This window comes from Scyliorhinus torazame, chromosome 11, assembly GCF_047496885.1.
Source record: "Scyliorhinus torazame isolate Kashiwa2021f chromosome 11, sScyTor2.1, whole genome shotgun sequence".
Classification (NCBI taxonomy): Eukaryota; Metazoa; Chordata; class Chondrichthyes; order Carcharhiniformes; family Scyliorhinidae; genus Scyliorhinus; species Scyliorhinus torazame.
This window is the reverse complement of record NC_092717.1, coordinates 250,687,073-250,704,569: the sequence shown is the minus strand read 5'-3', so window position 1 is coordinate 250,704,569 and position 17,497 is coordinate 250,687,073. Positions and strand designations below refer to the sequence as shown.

Genomic DNA, 17,497 nt, shown 5'->3' with positions numbered 1-17,497 from the left:
CAGTTTTATTGGGACAGTGTGGGACAGTTTGATGTGTCTCTGATATCAGTGTGTGTGGGACAGTGTGGGACAGTTTGATGTGTCTCTGATGTCAGTGTGTGTGGGACAGTGAGAGACAGTTTGATGTGTCTCTGATATCAGTGTGTGTGGGACAGTGTGGGGCAGTTTGATGTGTCTCTGATATCAGTGTGTGGGACAGTGAGGGGCAGTTTGATGTGTCTCTGATATCAGTTTTATTGGGACAGTGTGGGACAGTTTGATGTGTCTCTGATATCAGTGTGTGTGGGACAGTTTGGGACAGTTTGATGTGTCTCTGATATCAGTGTGTGTGGGACAGTGTGGGACAGTTTGACGTGTCTCTGATATCAGTGTGTGTGGGACAGTGTGGGACAGTTTGATGTGTCTCTGATATCAGTGTGTGTGGGACAGTGTCGGACAGTTTGATGTGTCTCTGATATCTGTGTGTGTGGGACAGTGTGGGACAGTTTGACGTGTCTCTGATATCAGTGTGTGTGGGACAGTGTGGGACAGTTTGATGTGTCTCTGATATCAGTGTGTGTGGGACAGTGTGGGACAGTTTGATGTGTCTCTGATATCAGTGTGTGTGGGACAGTGTGGGACAGTTTGATGTGTCTCTGATATCAGTGTGTGTGGACAGTGTGGGACAGTTTGATGTGTCTCTGATATCAGTGTGTGTGGGACAGTGTGGGACTGTTTGATGTGTCTCTGATATCAGTGTGTGTGGGACAGTGTGGGGCAGTTTGATGTGTCTCTGATATCAGTGTGTGTGGGACAGTGTGGGGCAGTTTGATGTGTCTCTGATATCAGTGTGTGTGGGACAGTGTGGGGCAGTTTGATGTGTCTCTGATATCAGTGTGTGTGGGACAGTGTGGGGCAGTTTGATGTGTCTCTGATATCAGTGTGTGTGGGACAGTGAGGGACAGTTTGATGTGTCTCTGATATCAGTGTGTGTGGGACAGTGTGGGACAGTTTGATGTGTCTCTGATATCAGTGTGTGTGGGACAGTGAGGGACAGTTTGATGTGTCTCTGATATCAGTGTGTGTGGGACAGTGTGGGGCAGTTTGATGTGTCTCTGATATCAGTGTGTGTGGACAGTGTGGGACAGTTTGATGTGTCTCTGATACCAGTGTGTGTGGGACAGTGTGGGGCAGTTTGATGTGTCTCTGATATCAGTGTGTGTGGGACAGTGAGGGACAGTTTGATGTGTCTCTGATATCAGTGTGTGTGGGACAGTGTGGGACAGTTTGATGTGTCTCTGATATCAGTGTGTGTGGGACAGTGTGGGGCAGTTTGATGTGTCTCTGATATCAGTGTGTGTGGGACAGTGTGGGGCAGTTTGATGTGTCTCTGATATCAGTGTGTGTGGACAGTGTGGGACAGTTTGATGTGTCTCTGATACCAGTGTGTGTGGGACAGTGTGGGGCAGTTTGATGTGTCTCTGATATCAGTGTGTGTGGGACAGTGAGGGACAGTTTGATGTGTCTCTGATATCAGTGTGTGTGGGACAGTGTGGGACAGTTTGATGTGTCTCTGATATCAGTGTGTGGGACAGTGAGGGGCAGTTTGATGTGTCTCTGATATCAGTGTGTGTGGGACAGTGTGGGACAGTTTGATGTGTCTCTGATATCAGTGTGTGTGGGACAGTGTGGGACAGTTTGATGTGTCTCTGATATCAGTGTGTGTGGGACAGTGTGGGACAGTTTGATGTGTCTCTGATATCAGTGTGTGTGGGACAGTGTGGGACAGTTTGATGTGTCTCTGATATCAGTGTGTGTGGGACAGTGTGGGACAGTTTGATGTGTCTCTGATATCAGAGTGTGTGGGACAGTGTGGGACAGTTTGATGTGTCTCTGATACCAGTGTGTGTGGGACAGTGTGGGACAGTTTGATGTGTCTCTGATATCAGTGTGTGTCGGACAGTGTGGGACAGTTTGATGTGTCTCTGATATCAGTGTGTGTGGGACAGTGAGGGGCAGTTTGATGTGTCTCTGATATCAGTGAGTGTGGGACAGTGTGGGACAGTTTGATGTGTCTCTGATATCAGTGTGTGTGGGACAGTGTGGGACAGTTTGATGTGTCTCTGATACCAGTGTGTGTGGGACAGTGTGGGACAGTTTGATGTGTCTCTGATATCAGTGTGTGTGGGACAGTGTGGGACAGTTTGATGTGTCTCTGATATCAGTGTGTGGGACAGTGTGGGACAGTTTGATGTGTCTCTGATATCAGTGTGTGTGGGACAGTGAGGGACAGTTTGATGTGTCTCTGATATCAGTGTGTGTGGGACAGTGTGGGACAGTTTGATGTGTCTCTGATATCAGTGTGTGTGGGACAGTGTGGGACAGTTTGATGTGTCTCTGATATCAGTGTGTGCGGGACAGTGTGGGACAGTTTGATGTGTCTCTGATATCAGTGAGTGTGGGACAGTGAGGGGCAGTTTGATGTGTCTCTGATATCAGTGTGTGTGGAACAGTGTGGGACAGTTTGACGTGTCTCTGATATCAGCGTGTGTGGGACAGTGAGGGACAGTTTGATGTGTCTCTGATATCAGTGTGTGTGGGACAGTGTGGGACAGTTTGATGTGTCTCTGATACCAGTGTGTGTGGGACAGTGTGGGACAGTTTGATGTGTCTCTGATATCAGTGTGTGTGGGACAGTGTGGGACAGTTTGATGTGTCTCTGATATCAGTGTGTGGGACAGTGTGGGACAGTTTGATGTGTCTCTGATATCAGTGTGTGTGGGACAGTGAGGGACAGTTTGATGTGTCTCTGATATCAGTGTGTGTGGGACAGTGTGGGACAGTTTGATGTGTCTCTGATATCAGTGTGTGTGGGACAGTGTGGGACAGTTTGATGTGTCTCTGATATCAGTGTGTGCGGGACAGTGTGGGACAGTTTGATGTGTCTCTGATATCAGTGAGTGTGGGACAGTGTGGGACAGTTTGATGTGTCTCTGATATCAGTGTGTGTGGGACAGTGTGGGACAGTTTGATGTGTCTCTGATATCAGTGTGTGTGGGACAGTGTGGGACAGTTTGATGTGTCTCTGATATCAGTGTGTGTGGGACAGTGAGGGACAGTTTGATGTGTCTCTGATATCAGTGTGTGTGGGACAGTGAGAGACAGTTTGATGTGTCTCTGATATCAGTGAGTGTGGGACAGTGTGGGACAGTTTGATGTGTCTCTGATATCAGTGTGTGTGGGACAGTGTGGGACAGTTTGATGTGTCTCTGATATCAGTGTGTGTGGGACAGTGAGGGACAGTTTGATGTGTCTCTGATATCAGTGTGTGTGGGACAGTGAGAGACAGTTTGATGTGTCTCTGATATCAGTGTGTGTGGGACAGTGTGAGACAGTTTGATGTGTCTCTGATATCAGTGTGTGTGGGACAGTGTGGGACAGTTTGATGTGTCTCTGATATCAGTGTGTGTGGGACAGTGTGGGACAGTTTGATGTGTCTCTGATATCAGTGTGTGTGGGACAGTGTGGGACAGTTTGATGTGTCTCTGATATCAGTGTGTGGGACAGTGTGGGACAGTTTGATGTGTCTCTGATATCAGTGTGTGTGGGACAGTTTGATGTGTCTCTGATATCAGTGTGTGTGGGACAGTGTGGGACAGTTTGATGTGTCTCTGATATCAGTGTGTGTGGGACAGTTTGATGTGTCTCTGATATCAGTGTGTGTGGGACAGTGTGGGACAGTTTGATGTGTCTCTGATATCAGTGTGTGTGGGACAGTGAGGGACAGTTTGATGTGTCTCTGATATCAGTGTGTGTGGGACAGTGTGGGACAGTTTGATGTGTCTCTGATATCAGTGTGTGTGGGACAGTGTGGGACAGTTTGATGTGTCTCTGATATCAGTGTGTGCGGGACAGTGTGGGACAGTTTGATGTGTCTCTGATATCAGTGTGTGTGGGACAGTGTGGGGCAGTTTGATGTGTCTCTGATATCAGTGTGTGTGGGACAGTGTGGGACAGTTTGATGTGTCTCTGATATCAGTGAGTGTGGGACAGTGTGAGACAGTTTGATGTGTCTCTGATATCAGTGTGTGTGGGACAGTGTGAGACAGTTTGATGTGTCTCTGATATCAGTGTGTGTGGGACAGTGTGGGACAGTTTGATGTGTCTCTAATATCAGTGTGTGTGGGGCAGTTTGATGTGTCTCTGATATCAGTGTGTGTGGGACAGTGTGGGACAGTTTGATGTGTCTCTGATATCAGTGTGTGTGGGGCAGTTTGATGTGTCTCTGATATCAGTGTGTGTGGGACAGTGTGGGACAGTTTGATGTGTCTCTGATATCAGTGTGTGTGGGACAGTGAGGGACAGTTTGATGTGTCTCTGATATCAGTGTGTGTAGGACAGTGTGGGACAGTTTGATGGGTCTCTGATATCAGTGTGTGTGGGACAGTGTGGGACAGTTTGATGTGTCTCTGATATCAGTGTGTGTGGGACAGTGTGGGACAGTTTGATGTGTCTCTGATATCAGTGTGTGTGGGACAGTGTGGGACAGTTTGATGGGTCTCTGACATCAGTGTGTGTGGGTCAGTGTGGGACAGTTTGATGTGTCTCTGATATCAGTGAGTGTGGGACAGTGTGGGACAGTTTGATGTGTCTCTGATATCAGTGGGTGTGGGACAGTGTGGGACAGTGTGGGACAGTTTGATGTGTCTCTGATATCAGTGTGTGTGGGACAGTTTGATGTGTCTCTGATATCAGTGTGTGTCGGACAGTGTGGGACAGTTTGATGTGTCTCTGATATCAGTGTGTGTGGGACAGTGTGGGACAGTTTGATGTGTCTCTGATATCAGTGTGTGTGGGACAGTGTGGGACAGTTTGATGTGTCTCTGATATCAGTGTGTGGGACAGTGTGGGACAGTTTGATGTGTCTCTGATATCAGTGTGTGTGGGACAGTGTGCGACAGTTTGATGTGTCTCTGATATCAGTGTGTGTGGGACAGTGTGGGACAGTTTGATGTGTCTCTGATATCAGTGTGTGTGGGACAGTGAGGGACAGTTTGATGTGTCTCTGATATCAGTGTGTGTGAGACAGTTTGATGTGTCTCTGATATCAGTGTGTGTGGGACAGTGAGGGACAGTTTGATGTGTCTCTGATATCAGTGTGTGTGGGACAGTGTGGGACAGTTTGATGTGTCTCTGATATCAGTGTGTGTGGGACAGTGTGAGACAGTTTGATGTGTCTCTGATATCAGTGTGTGTGGGACAGTGAGGGACAGTTTGATGTGTCTCTGATATCAGTGTGTGTGAGACAGTTTGATGTGTCTCTGATATCAGTGTGTGTGGGACAGTGTGAGACAGTTTGATGTGTCTCTGATATCAGTGTGTGTGGGACAGTGTGGGGCAGTTTGATGTGTCTCTGATATCAGTGTGTGTGGGACAGTGTGAGACAGTTTGATGTGTCTCTGATATCAGTGTGTGTGGGACAGTGTGGGGCAGTTTGATGTGTCTCTGATATCAGTGTGTGTGGGACAGTGTGAGACAGTTTGATGTGTCTCTGATATCAGTGTGTGTGGGACAGTGTGGGACAGTTTGATGTGTCTCTGATATCAGTGTGTGTGGACAGTGTGGGACAGTTTGATGTGTCTCTGATATCAGTGTGTGTGTGGACAGTGTTGGACAGTTTGATGTGTCTCTGATATCAGTGTGTGTGGGGCAGTTTGATGTGTCTCTGATATCAGTGTGTGTGGGACAGTGAGCGGCAGTTTGATGTGTCTCTGATATCAGTGTGTGTGGGACAGTGTGGGACAGTTTGGTGTGTCCCTGATATCAGTGTGTGTGGGACAGTGTGGGACAGTTTGATGTGTCTCTGATATCAGTGTGTGGGGGACAGTGTGGGACAGTTTGATGTGTCTCTGATATCAGTGTGTGTGGGACAGTGTGGGGCAGTTTGATGTGTCTCTGATATCAGTGTGTGTGGGACAGTGTGGGGCAGTTTGATGTGTCTCTGATATCAGTGTGTGTGGGACAGTGTGGGACAGTTTGATGGGTCTCTGATATCAGTGTGTGTGGGGCAGTGTGGGACAGTTTGATGTGTCTCTGATGTCAGTGAGTGTGGGACAGTGTGGGACAGTTTGATGGGTCTCTGATATCAGTGTGTGTGGGGCAGTGTGGGACAGTTTGATGTGTCTCTGATATCAGTGTGTGTGGGACAGTGAGGGACAGTTTGATGTGTCTCTGATATCAGTGTGTGCGGGACAGTGTGGGACAGTTTGATGTGTCTCTGATATCAGTGTGTGTGGGACAGTGTGGGACAGTTTGATGTGTCTCTGATATCCGTGTGTGTGGGACAGTTTGACGGGTCTCTGTTATCAGTGTATGGGGGACAGTTTGATGGGTCTCTGATATCAAAATGTGTTGGGCAGTGCTGCACAGGTGAAGATATCGAGTTACATGAAGATTTAAAAAGTCTGACAGGATTACTGGGCGGCTAATTTAGCCATGATCAGGAAGTGAGTGGTGGGGGAGGGGTCGGCATGGGTGCGTATGGAGGCGGCTTCATGTAAGGGCACCAGTTTGGGGGTGTTGGTAACTGCGCCTCTGCTGTTCCTGCCGGCATGGTACTCCACCAGTCCCGTGGTGGTGGCGGCCCTGAGAGTTTTGGGCCAGTGGAGGCGGCATGTGGGAGCAGTGGGAGCATCGGTCTGGGCCCCAATCTGTGATAATCACCGGTTTGCCCCGGGGAGTATGGACGGGGGGTTCTGGTTATGGCGGAGAGAGGATGGGGGATATGGTCATCGAGGGGAGCCTTCCGAGTATGAGGGCGCTGGATGAGAAGTTTGGGTTGGCGAGGGGAAACAAATTCAGGTCTCTGCAGGTGCGGGATTTCCTTCGTAAACAGGTGTCAACCTTCCCGCTCCTACCGCTAAGGGGGATTCAGGACAGGGGAGTTTCCAGAGGGTGGGTAGGAGAAGGGAGCGTCTCGGACATTTATAAGGAGCTTTTGGGGTCGGAGGTGACGCAGACCGAAGAGCTGAAGCGCAAGTGGGAGGAGGAGCTGGGAGGAGAGATAGAGGATGGTCTATGGGCAGACGCGTTGTGTAGTGTCAACATGTCTGCAACATGTGCCAGGCTCAGCCTGATACAATTTAAGGTTGTTCACCAGGCTCACATGACAGTGGCCCGGATGAGCAGATTCTTAAACATAGATTAACATAGAATTTACAGTGCAGAAGGAGGCCATTCGGCCCATCAAGTCTGCACCGGCTCTTGGAAAGAGCACCCTACCCAAGGTCAACGCCTCCACCCTCTCCCCATAACCCAGTAACCCCACCCAACACTAGGGCATTTTTGGACACTAAGGGCAATTTTGGACACTAAGGGCAATTTATCTTGGCCAATCCACCTAACCTGCACATCTTTGGACCTCATACCTCATATCATACCTCTTCATTCACCTGAGGAAGGAGCAGGGCTCCGAAAGCTAGTGACATCGAAACAAACCTGTTGGACTTTAACCTGGTGTTGTAAGACTTCTTGCTGTGCTCACCCCAGTCCAACGCCGGCATCTCCACATCTTTGGACTGTGGGAGGAAACCGGAGCACCCGGAGGAAACCCACGCACACACGGGGAGGATGTGCAGACTCTGCACAGACAGTGACCCAAGCCGGAATCGAACCTGGGACCCTGGAGCTGTGAAGCAATTGTGCTATCCACAATGCTACTGTGCTGCCCATTTGTTGGGGGTGGAGGACAGGTGCACAAAATGTGCAGGAGGACCGGCGAACCATGTCCACATGTTTTGGACATGTCCAAAGCTTAGGGGATTCTGCCAGGGGTTTGTGGACGTCATGTCCATGGTGTTAAAAACAAGGGTGGCGCTGAGTCCATGGGGTGGCGATTTTCGGGGTGTCAGAAACCCGGGAATCCAGGAGGAGAAAGAGGCAGACGTTCTCGCCTTTGCTTCCCTGGTAGCCCGGAGACGGTTACCATTAGCTTGGAGGGACTCAAAGCCTCCGAAGTCAGAGACCTGGCTATCGGACATGGCTAGCTTTCTCTGTTTGGAGAAAATCAAGTTCGCCTTGAGAGGGTCACTGTTAGGGTTCGCCCAGAGGTGGCAACCGTTCGTCGACTTCTTTGCGGGAAATTAATCGTCAGCAGACAGGGGGCGGGGGGGAGTAGTTTATGTTAGAGTAGGGGGTCAATAAGGGTGGGACCTGTGCGAGAGGTAAATGGCTTTTGCACTATGTTTATGGTTTCATGTATATTGTTTATTTTGTTGTTGTCACTATACCAAAAATACCTCAATAAAATGTTTATTGAAACAAAAGTCAGACAGGAAATGACCACTGTTTGATCTGGCCTCCCCTGTATCTGAGTGACTCTCCGTATATCCTGATTCATATATCCCCATTCACTGGCTGCCGCATAATACAAATTCAGAGCAGGAGTAAGCTTCTCGATTCTGTTCCGCCCTCGACCAGTTCATCATCTCCTGGGTGAGGTGAAAGAATGGATAAAACACAACCTTACCCAATAAAATGTGGGAAGTCTCCCCGAAGTACATCTTGGTGATTGGAATGGGAATGGGATTGGATTGGAATGGAATGGGAATGCTGCATGATGTGATCTCTGCCCGAGACAGGAATGGATGTATCCATTCTTTGAATGTGTTCAGTGACCATGTGGAGGAGGATGGGAGATCTGCTTTTAAATTGTTTCCTAATGTGATTAAAATGGTTTGAAGGCAAGTCGACAGTCGCATCTTTGCTGGAAAGGTTCTATGACCCAGACAGCGGATTTATCACATTGGATGGATACAACATCAGGACCCTGGATCCACATTGGTTGCGCAGTCACGTTATTGGTTACATTAGCCAGGTTAGCACTTCCCCATTGCTCTCTGTCCTCCTCTCCTCTGAACCAACCTCTTTCCTCCCACAGCGCTCCTCTAATCCCACTTTCCTCTTTCCCACCTCTCACCTTAAACCATTTCTTCAACCGTGTTGTCACTCCCTTGGCGTAACTCTGCCCATCTCCTCCTTCCCTTGGTGATGTGTCACGGTTCATCATGGAGTCAGAGTTGTGCTATCCGTATCTCCTGTTGCTGTTAATGTTCCCCAAGCTGGGGCTGCTGTTCATGTCGCCCATGAGCCATGTCGTAAAATCATAATGCAGAGAAAGGCCCTTCGGCCCATCGAGTCTGCACCGGTCAAACACAACCCCCTAACTATTCTAATCCCATTTCCCAGCACTGGGCCCTCCACACCTTCTGCCATTTATCCTGAATCTCTGTCCCCTGGTTCTAGAATTCTCCACCAGGAGAAACAAGTTTATCCTGTCCACTCTATCTCTTCCCCTCATCATTCTGTGCATCTCAATTAAGTCACCTCTCAGCTTTCTTTGTTCCAAGGAAAATAACCCCAACCTATCCAATCTCTCATTAAATACTTCTTAAATGTTCTGAGGGTCTCTGCCTCCACCCCCCTTTCAGGCAGCGAGTTCCAGACTCCCGCCCCCTCTGGGTGAAAAGGTTTTCCCTCACATCCCCTCTAACCCTCCTGCCCCTTACCTTCAATCTCTGCCCCCTGGTCATTGACCCCTCTACAAGGAGAAAGGTTTCCTCCTGTCGACTCTCTCTGTTCCCCCTCATAATTTTATACAATCCTGTCCCCCCCCCTCAGTCTCCTCTGCTCCCAGGAAAACAACCCCAGTCTATCCAAACTCTCTCCATAACTAACACTCTCCAGCCCTGGCAACATCCTGATAAATCTCCTCTGCCCCCTTTCCAGTGCTGTCACATCCCTCCTATAATGTGGATTCCTGAACTGCACACAATACTCTCGCTGTGACCTAACCAACGTTTTATACAGTTCCAGCATCACCTCCCTGCTCTGAAACTCCTCGGTGCTGTGTCCCCTTTGCGTTGTTTGTCCTCCCAAGTGCATCGCCTCACACTTATCCGGATTGAATTCATTTGCCACTGATCAGCCCGCCTACATCCTCCTGTAATCGAAGGCTATCCTCCTCACTATTTACCACCCCACCAATTTTGGTATTATTCGCAAACTATGTGTATGTCTATGAATTGTTCATGTTCCCATGAGGTTGATGCTCCCTCACCATGTCTGTGAATTGCAGGAACCAGTGCTTTTTGGCACGACCATCAAAGAGAATATTCAATTTGGAAAGCCAGATGCCTCGGATGAGGAGATTTATGAGGCAGCACGGCAGGCAAATGCAGACAGCTTCATCCAAACCTTTCCGAATGGATACATGACCATTGTGGGTACGTTTGGTGGCACATCTTCAACTTGCTGCAGATAGTTTACTCACGGAAAAAACGCACACAAATCATCTGTCACGCACATTTTCACATACACAGGGAACACATCTCCACACACACATCTCCACACACACACACACATCTCCAAACACACATCTCCACACACACACACACATCTCCACACACACACACACACACCTCCAAACACACACACACCTCCACACACACATCTCCACACACACACACATCTCCAAACACACACACACCTCCACACACACATCTCCAAACACACACACACCTCCACACACACATCTCCAAACACACACACACCTCCACACACACATCTCCAAACACACACACACCTCCACACACACATCTCCACACACATCTCCACACACACACACATCTCCACACACACACACACATCTCCACACACACATCTCCACACACATCTCCACACACACACACATCTCCACACACACATCTCCAGACACATCTCCAAACACACACACACCTCCACACACACATCTCCAAACACACACACACCTCCACACACACATCTCCAAACACACACACACCTCCACACACACATCTCCACACACACACACACCTCCACACACATCTCCACACACATCTCCACACACACACACACACATCTCCACACACACACACACACATCTCCACACACACACACACATCTCCACACACACATCTCCACACACATCTCCACACACACACACATCTCCACACACACACACATCTCCACACACACCTCCACACACACACACATCTCCACACACACACACATCTTCACACACACCCACATCTCCACACACACATCTCCACACACACATCTACACACACACACACACACATCTCCACACACGCATCTCCACACACACATCTCCACACACACACATCTCCACACACACACATCTCCACACACACACACACACACACATCTCCACACACGCATCTCCACACATCACACACACACATCTCCACACACACACACACCTACACACACACACACACACACATCTCCACACACACATCTCCACACACACACACATCACACACATCTCCACACACACACATCACACACACACACATCTCCACACACACACACATCTCCACACACACACATCTCCACACACACACATCTCCACACACACACACATCTCCACACACACACACACACATCTCCACACACACACACACACACATCTCCACACACACACACATCTCCACACACATACACACACCTCCACACGCACACACACACCTCCACACGCACACACACACCTCCACACGCACACACACACACACACACATCTCCACACACACACACACATCTCCACACACACACACACACACATCTCCACACACACACACACATCACCACACACACACACAGACATCTACACACACACACATCTCCTCCACACACACACACACACACACACATCTCCATACACACATCTCCACACACACACACACATCTCCACACACACACACACATCTCCACACACACCCACATCTCCACACACACATACACACATCTCCACACACACATCTCCACACACACACACACATCTCCATACACACATCTCCATACACACATCTCCATACACACATCTCCACACACACATCTACACACACACACCTCCACACACACACATCTCCATACACACATCTCCATACACACACACACACACATCCCCCCCCACACACACACACACATCTCCACACACACACACATCTCCACACACACACATCTCCACACACACACACATCTCCACACACACACACACACACACACATCCCCCCGCACACACACGTCCCCACACACACATCTCCACACACACACACATCTCCACACCCACACACACACACCCCCCCCCCACACACACACACACACACACATCTCCACACACACACACATCTCCACACACACACACATCTCCACACACACACACATCTCCACACACACACACACATCTCCACACACACACACACACATCTCCCCACACACACTCTCACATCTCCACACACACACACACCTCCACACACACACATCTCCACACACACGCACACCCACACATCTCCACACACACACACATCTCCACACACACACATCTCCACACACACATCTCCACACACACACACACATCGCCACACACACACATCTCCACACACATCTCCACACACACACCCACATCTCCACACACACACCCACACACATCTCCACACACACACACACACATCTCCACACACACACACACACATCACACACACACACACATCTCCACACCCACACACACATCTCCACACCCACACACACACATCCCCCCCCCACACACACACACACATCCCCACACACACATCTCCACACACACACACATCTCCACACACACATCTCCACACACACACACATCTCCACACACACATCTCCACACACACACACACATCCCCCCACACACACATCCCCACACACACATCTCCACACACACACACATCTCCACACACACACACACATCTCCACACACACACATGTTCACACACACACACACACACATCTCCACACCCACACACACACACATCCCCCCCTACACACACACACACCCCCCCACACACACACATCCCCACACACACATCTCCACACACACACACATCTCCACACACACACACATCTCCACACACACACACACCTCCACACACACACACACACACATCTCCACACACACACACATCTCCACACACACACACACATCTCCACACACACACACACACACATCTCCACACCCACACACACACACATCCCCCCCTACACACCCCCCCCCACACACACACATCTCCACACACACACACATCTCCACACACACACACATCTCCACACACACACACATCTCCACACACACACACACACACATCTCCACACACACACACATCTCCACACACACACACACACATCTCCACACACACATCACACACACCCACACACACACATCTCCACACACACATCTCCACACACACATCTCCACACACACACACACCTCCACACACATCTCCACACACACACCCACATCTCCACACACACACACACACACATCACCACACACACACACAGACATCTCCACACACACACACATCTCCTCCACACACACACACACACACACACACACACATCTCCATACACACATCTCCACACACACACACACATCTCCACACACACACATCTCCACACACACCCACATCTCCACACACACATACACACATCTCCACACACACATCTCCACACACACACACACACATCTCCATACACACATCTCCACACACACATCTACACACACACACCTCCACACACACACATCTCCACACACACATACACACATCTCCATACACACACATCTCCACACACACACACACACTCCACACCCAAACACACACACATCCCCCTCCACACACACACACACATCCCCACACACACATCTCCACACACACACACACATCTCCACACACACACATCTCCACACACACACACATCTCCACACACACACACATCTCCACACACACACACACACATCTCCACACACATCTCCACGCACCCACATCTCCACACACACACATCTCCACACACACACACACACACATCTCCACACACACACACACACATCTCCACACACATCTCCACGCACCCACATCTCCACACACACACATCTCCACACACACACACACACACATCTCCACACACACACATCCCCACACACACACACACACTTCTCCACACACACACACACACACAGGCATCTCCACACACACACACACATCTCCACACACATCTCCACACACACACACGCAAATCCACACTGTTATGAACCACATTGTGAACGTATTCCAGAACCCAGATGGTTAACCTGGAATACCAGTTCTTAGTGGAGAATATTTTCACTTTAGTATAATGTGAGGAAAGACATGCAAGCCAGGGTGGAATAGATCAATTAATAACGAATATTTATCAACTTAAAAGAGAAGGACACAACAAACTGACTAGAATGCCCAACAACACAACACTTAACTTCACCGGTGGCTATACACACACAGTATTGCATGAAGCTATCCATTTGTTTCAACTACCTATGTTTCCTGAACTCTGGGACACCCTTTGTTACCAAACAACATCCAATATTATATTACAGTATCAGCTAAAACCTGGGACTCGCTGCCCGAAAGGGGGTGGAGGCAGAGAAGTATTTCAGAAGTATTTAGATGTGTACTTGCGATCCCAGGGCAGACACGGCTGTGGGCCTAGTGCTGGGAAATGGGCTTAGAATGGTTAGGTGGTAGTTTGTGACTGGCACAGATGCGATAGTCCGAAGGGTATTTTCTGAGCTGCAGACCTCTCTCTGACTGTGGGCGCGATTTAACAGCTGCTTCACCCCGGCCAACTTGATGTTGGGACGAGGCCGTTGAATCTTGCGAGAGGCCTCTGGTGAGATCTGTGACGTTTGAAACACCTCGCAAGATTTGGCGGAGTCTCGTGAGATGTCACAATCTGGATCTCGCCCTCGCTGGGCTTGATCCAGATCAGCATATTTAAACAAACCCGCAGCCGCCAAGAAATGCCCCGCCAAATGCACCCAAAACCGGACATAGATTTGTTCCGGTAAATCGTGCCCTATGTCTCGCTATTCAGTAACAGACGTCAAATCAAACACACAGGAAACACTACTCAAACCATCAAAATTGACAATTTAATAGTAATGTATGTGGGAAAATTAAGCCTTCAAGGGAGAGGGAATTACAGGATCATCACTATATTAAGGAGTTGGTAAATGTGTTTATTAATGGCCTAATTTCCTGGCCAGGTGAACGGGGCGTGACTCTCTCTGGGGGACAGAAGCAGCGTATCGCCATCGCCCGTGCCCTGATTAAAAATCCCTGCATCCTGATCCTGGATGAGGCTACAAGTGCCCTGGATGCGGAATCGGAGAGAGTTGTACAGGATGCACTGGACCAAATACAGAGAGGACGGACGGTGCTGGTCATTGCACACAGGCTCAGTACAATCAAGGCAGCTGATGTCATCTGTGTCCTCGCTAATGGCCACGTAAAAGAGGTCAGTAACGTTTGCCATGCATGAGACGTGGATGTAGACCCCACTCAATCCACAATGCGCAGCATGTTAGCACGGGAACTGGAATGAACAAAACCATTCCTGGAAAACTGTCAGGGATTGAGGGTCCTGAGGAAAAGGTAATGAAGGATATGGGGTGAAGGTGGGAGTGCGGGTTCCGGGGTGGGGGTTGGTGGGATAGCTGATTCTCAGGGGACATGGCAGGGTGGATGCTGAGAGGTTGTATCCCCTTGTGGGAGAGTCTAGGACCTGAGGCCATAATCTCAGAGTAAGGGGGTCACCCATTTCAGACAGAGATGAGGAGGAATTTCTTCTCTCAGAGAGCAGTGTATCTGTGAAATTCTTTACCGCAGAGAGCTGTAGAGGCTGGGTCATTCAAAGCTGAGATAGACAGTTTTGTGAGGGCCACGAAGAATCCAGCACGAGTTTCAAGGATACAAAGAAATAACATTTATTTACAATAACTTATATACACACAACAGCAGCAACCTCGCTTACTCCTTCCTGCTGGTTCCAAACTGGCCAGCTTTATTTATACAGGTAGTCTGCTAATGATTTCTCCGCCCCCCCCTCATTGGGGAAGCTCATACTCCCACAGGATTGTGGGATTGTCATTAGTCCCCAGCCAATGGTAAGCAGGCAGGTTATAACAGACAGATTTTTAAAATAAATTTAGAGTACCCAATTCTTTTTTTCCAATTAAGGGGCAATTTAGCGCAGCCAATCCACCTACCCTGCACATCTTTGGGTTGTGGGAGCGAAACCCATGCAGACACGGGGAGAATGTGCAAACTCCATACAGACAGAGACCCAGAGCCGGGATCGAACCTGGGACCTCGGCGCCGTGAGGCAGCAGTGCTAACCACTGCACCACCGTGCCGCCCCTAGATAGACAGATTTTTAATCAGGAAATAAATCCATACGGTGCAAGGCAGGAAAGTGGAGATGAGAATTAGCGTATCAGATCAGTCATGATCTCATTGGCAGAACAGACTCGATGGACCGAATGGCTGACTTCTGCTTCTGTGGTCTTGCAGGAGATCGGCAGCATTAAGGAATTGAGGTATATTGAGATCAGGTGGGTAAAAAGAATATGATGAGCAAGTGGGGAGGTGGAAGTGAGTGATATAGGGAGCAAGTGGGTAGCTGGGATTCAGGGATAAGGGGAAGGGTTGGGTAGGTAGCAGCGAAGCATAAGTTGAACATATGGGTGGGTAGTTCCCACATCGGGAGAGGGTGGGTAATTGGGATTGAAGGATATAGGGAGAAGGTACGTTTGAAGGATATCAGGATAGGTGGAATTTCAGGATGTGGAGTGAAGGTGTGATTGAGGGATATGAGGTGAAGATGGATAAGTGGGATTGAGGGATATGGGGAGATGGGGGGGGGGAGTGAGGGACATGAGGATGTGGGGATTGAGGAATATAGAGAGAAGGTGGAAGGGGATTCAGGGATATGGGGCGAAGATGGAGGAGGGATTGAGGGATAGTATAATAATAGCAGTAATCTTTATTGTCACAAGTAGGCTTACATTGCAATGAAGTTACTGTGAAAAGCCTCTAGCCGCCACATTCCGGCGCCTGTTCGGGTACACTGAGGGAGAATTCAGAATGTCCAAATTACCGAACAGCAGGTCTTTCAGGACGGGTGGGAGGAACCCGGAGCACCCGGAGGAACCCCACGCAGACACGGGGAGAACGTACAGACTCTGCACAGTGACCCAGCCGGGAATCGAATCTGGGACCCTGGTGCTGTGACGCCACAGTGCTAACCACTGTGCTACCATGCTGCCCGATGAGGAGGTGGAGGGGAGGATTGAGGGATATGGTGAGAAGGTGGAGGGGGATTGAGGGATATGGGGAGAAGGTGGAGGGGGATTGAGGGATATGGGGAGAAGGAGGACGGGGATTCAGGGATATGGGGAGAAGGTGGAGGGGGGATTGAGGGATTTGTGGAGAAGTTGGAGGGGGGATTTGTGGAGAAGGTGGAGGGTGGATTGAGGGATATGGGTGAAGGTGGAGGGGGATTGAGGGATATGGGGAGAAGGAGGAGGGGGATTGAGGGATATGGGGAGAAGGTGGAGGGGGGATTGAGGGATATG

General features: G+C 49.5%; 1 protein-coding gene across 1 annotated transcript in view; it reads left to right on the top strand.

Moving 5' to 3' along the window:
• The window catches only part of abcb8 (ATP-binding cassette, sub-family B (MDR/TAP), member 8), a 166,597-nt gene that overhangs the window by 137,301 nt on the left and 11,799 nt on the right, over nt 1–17,497 (top strand). Inside the window, exons 13-15 of the mRNA XM_072468563.1 lie at nt 8,721–8,854; nt 10,115–10,262; nt 15,128–15,378. Of these exons, the coding sequence (XP_072324664.1) occupies nt 8,721–8,854; nt 10,115–10,262; nt 15,128–15,378 (533 nt within the window). The remainder of the gene's footprint in view (nt 1–8,720; nt 8,855–10,114; nt 10,263–15,127; nt 15,379–17,497) is intronic.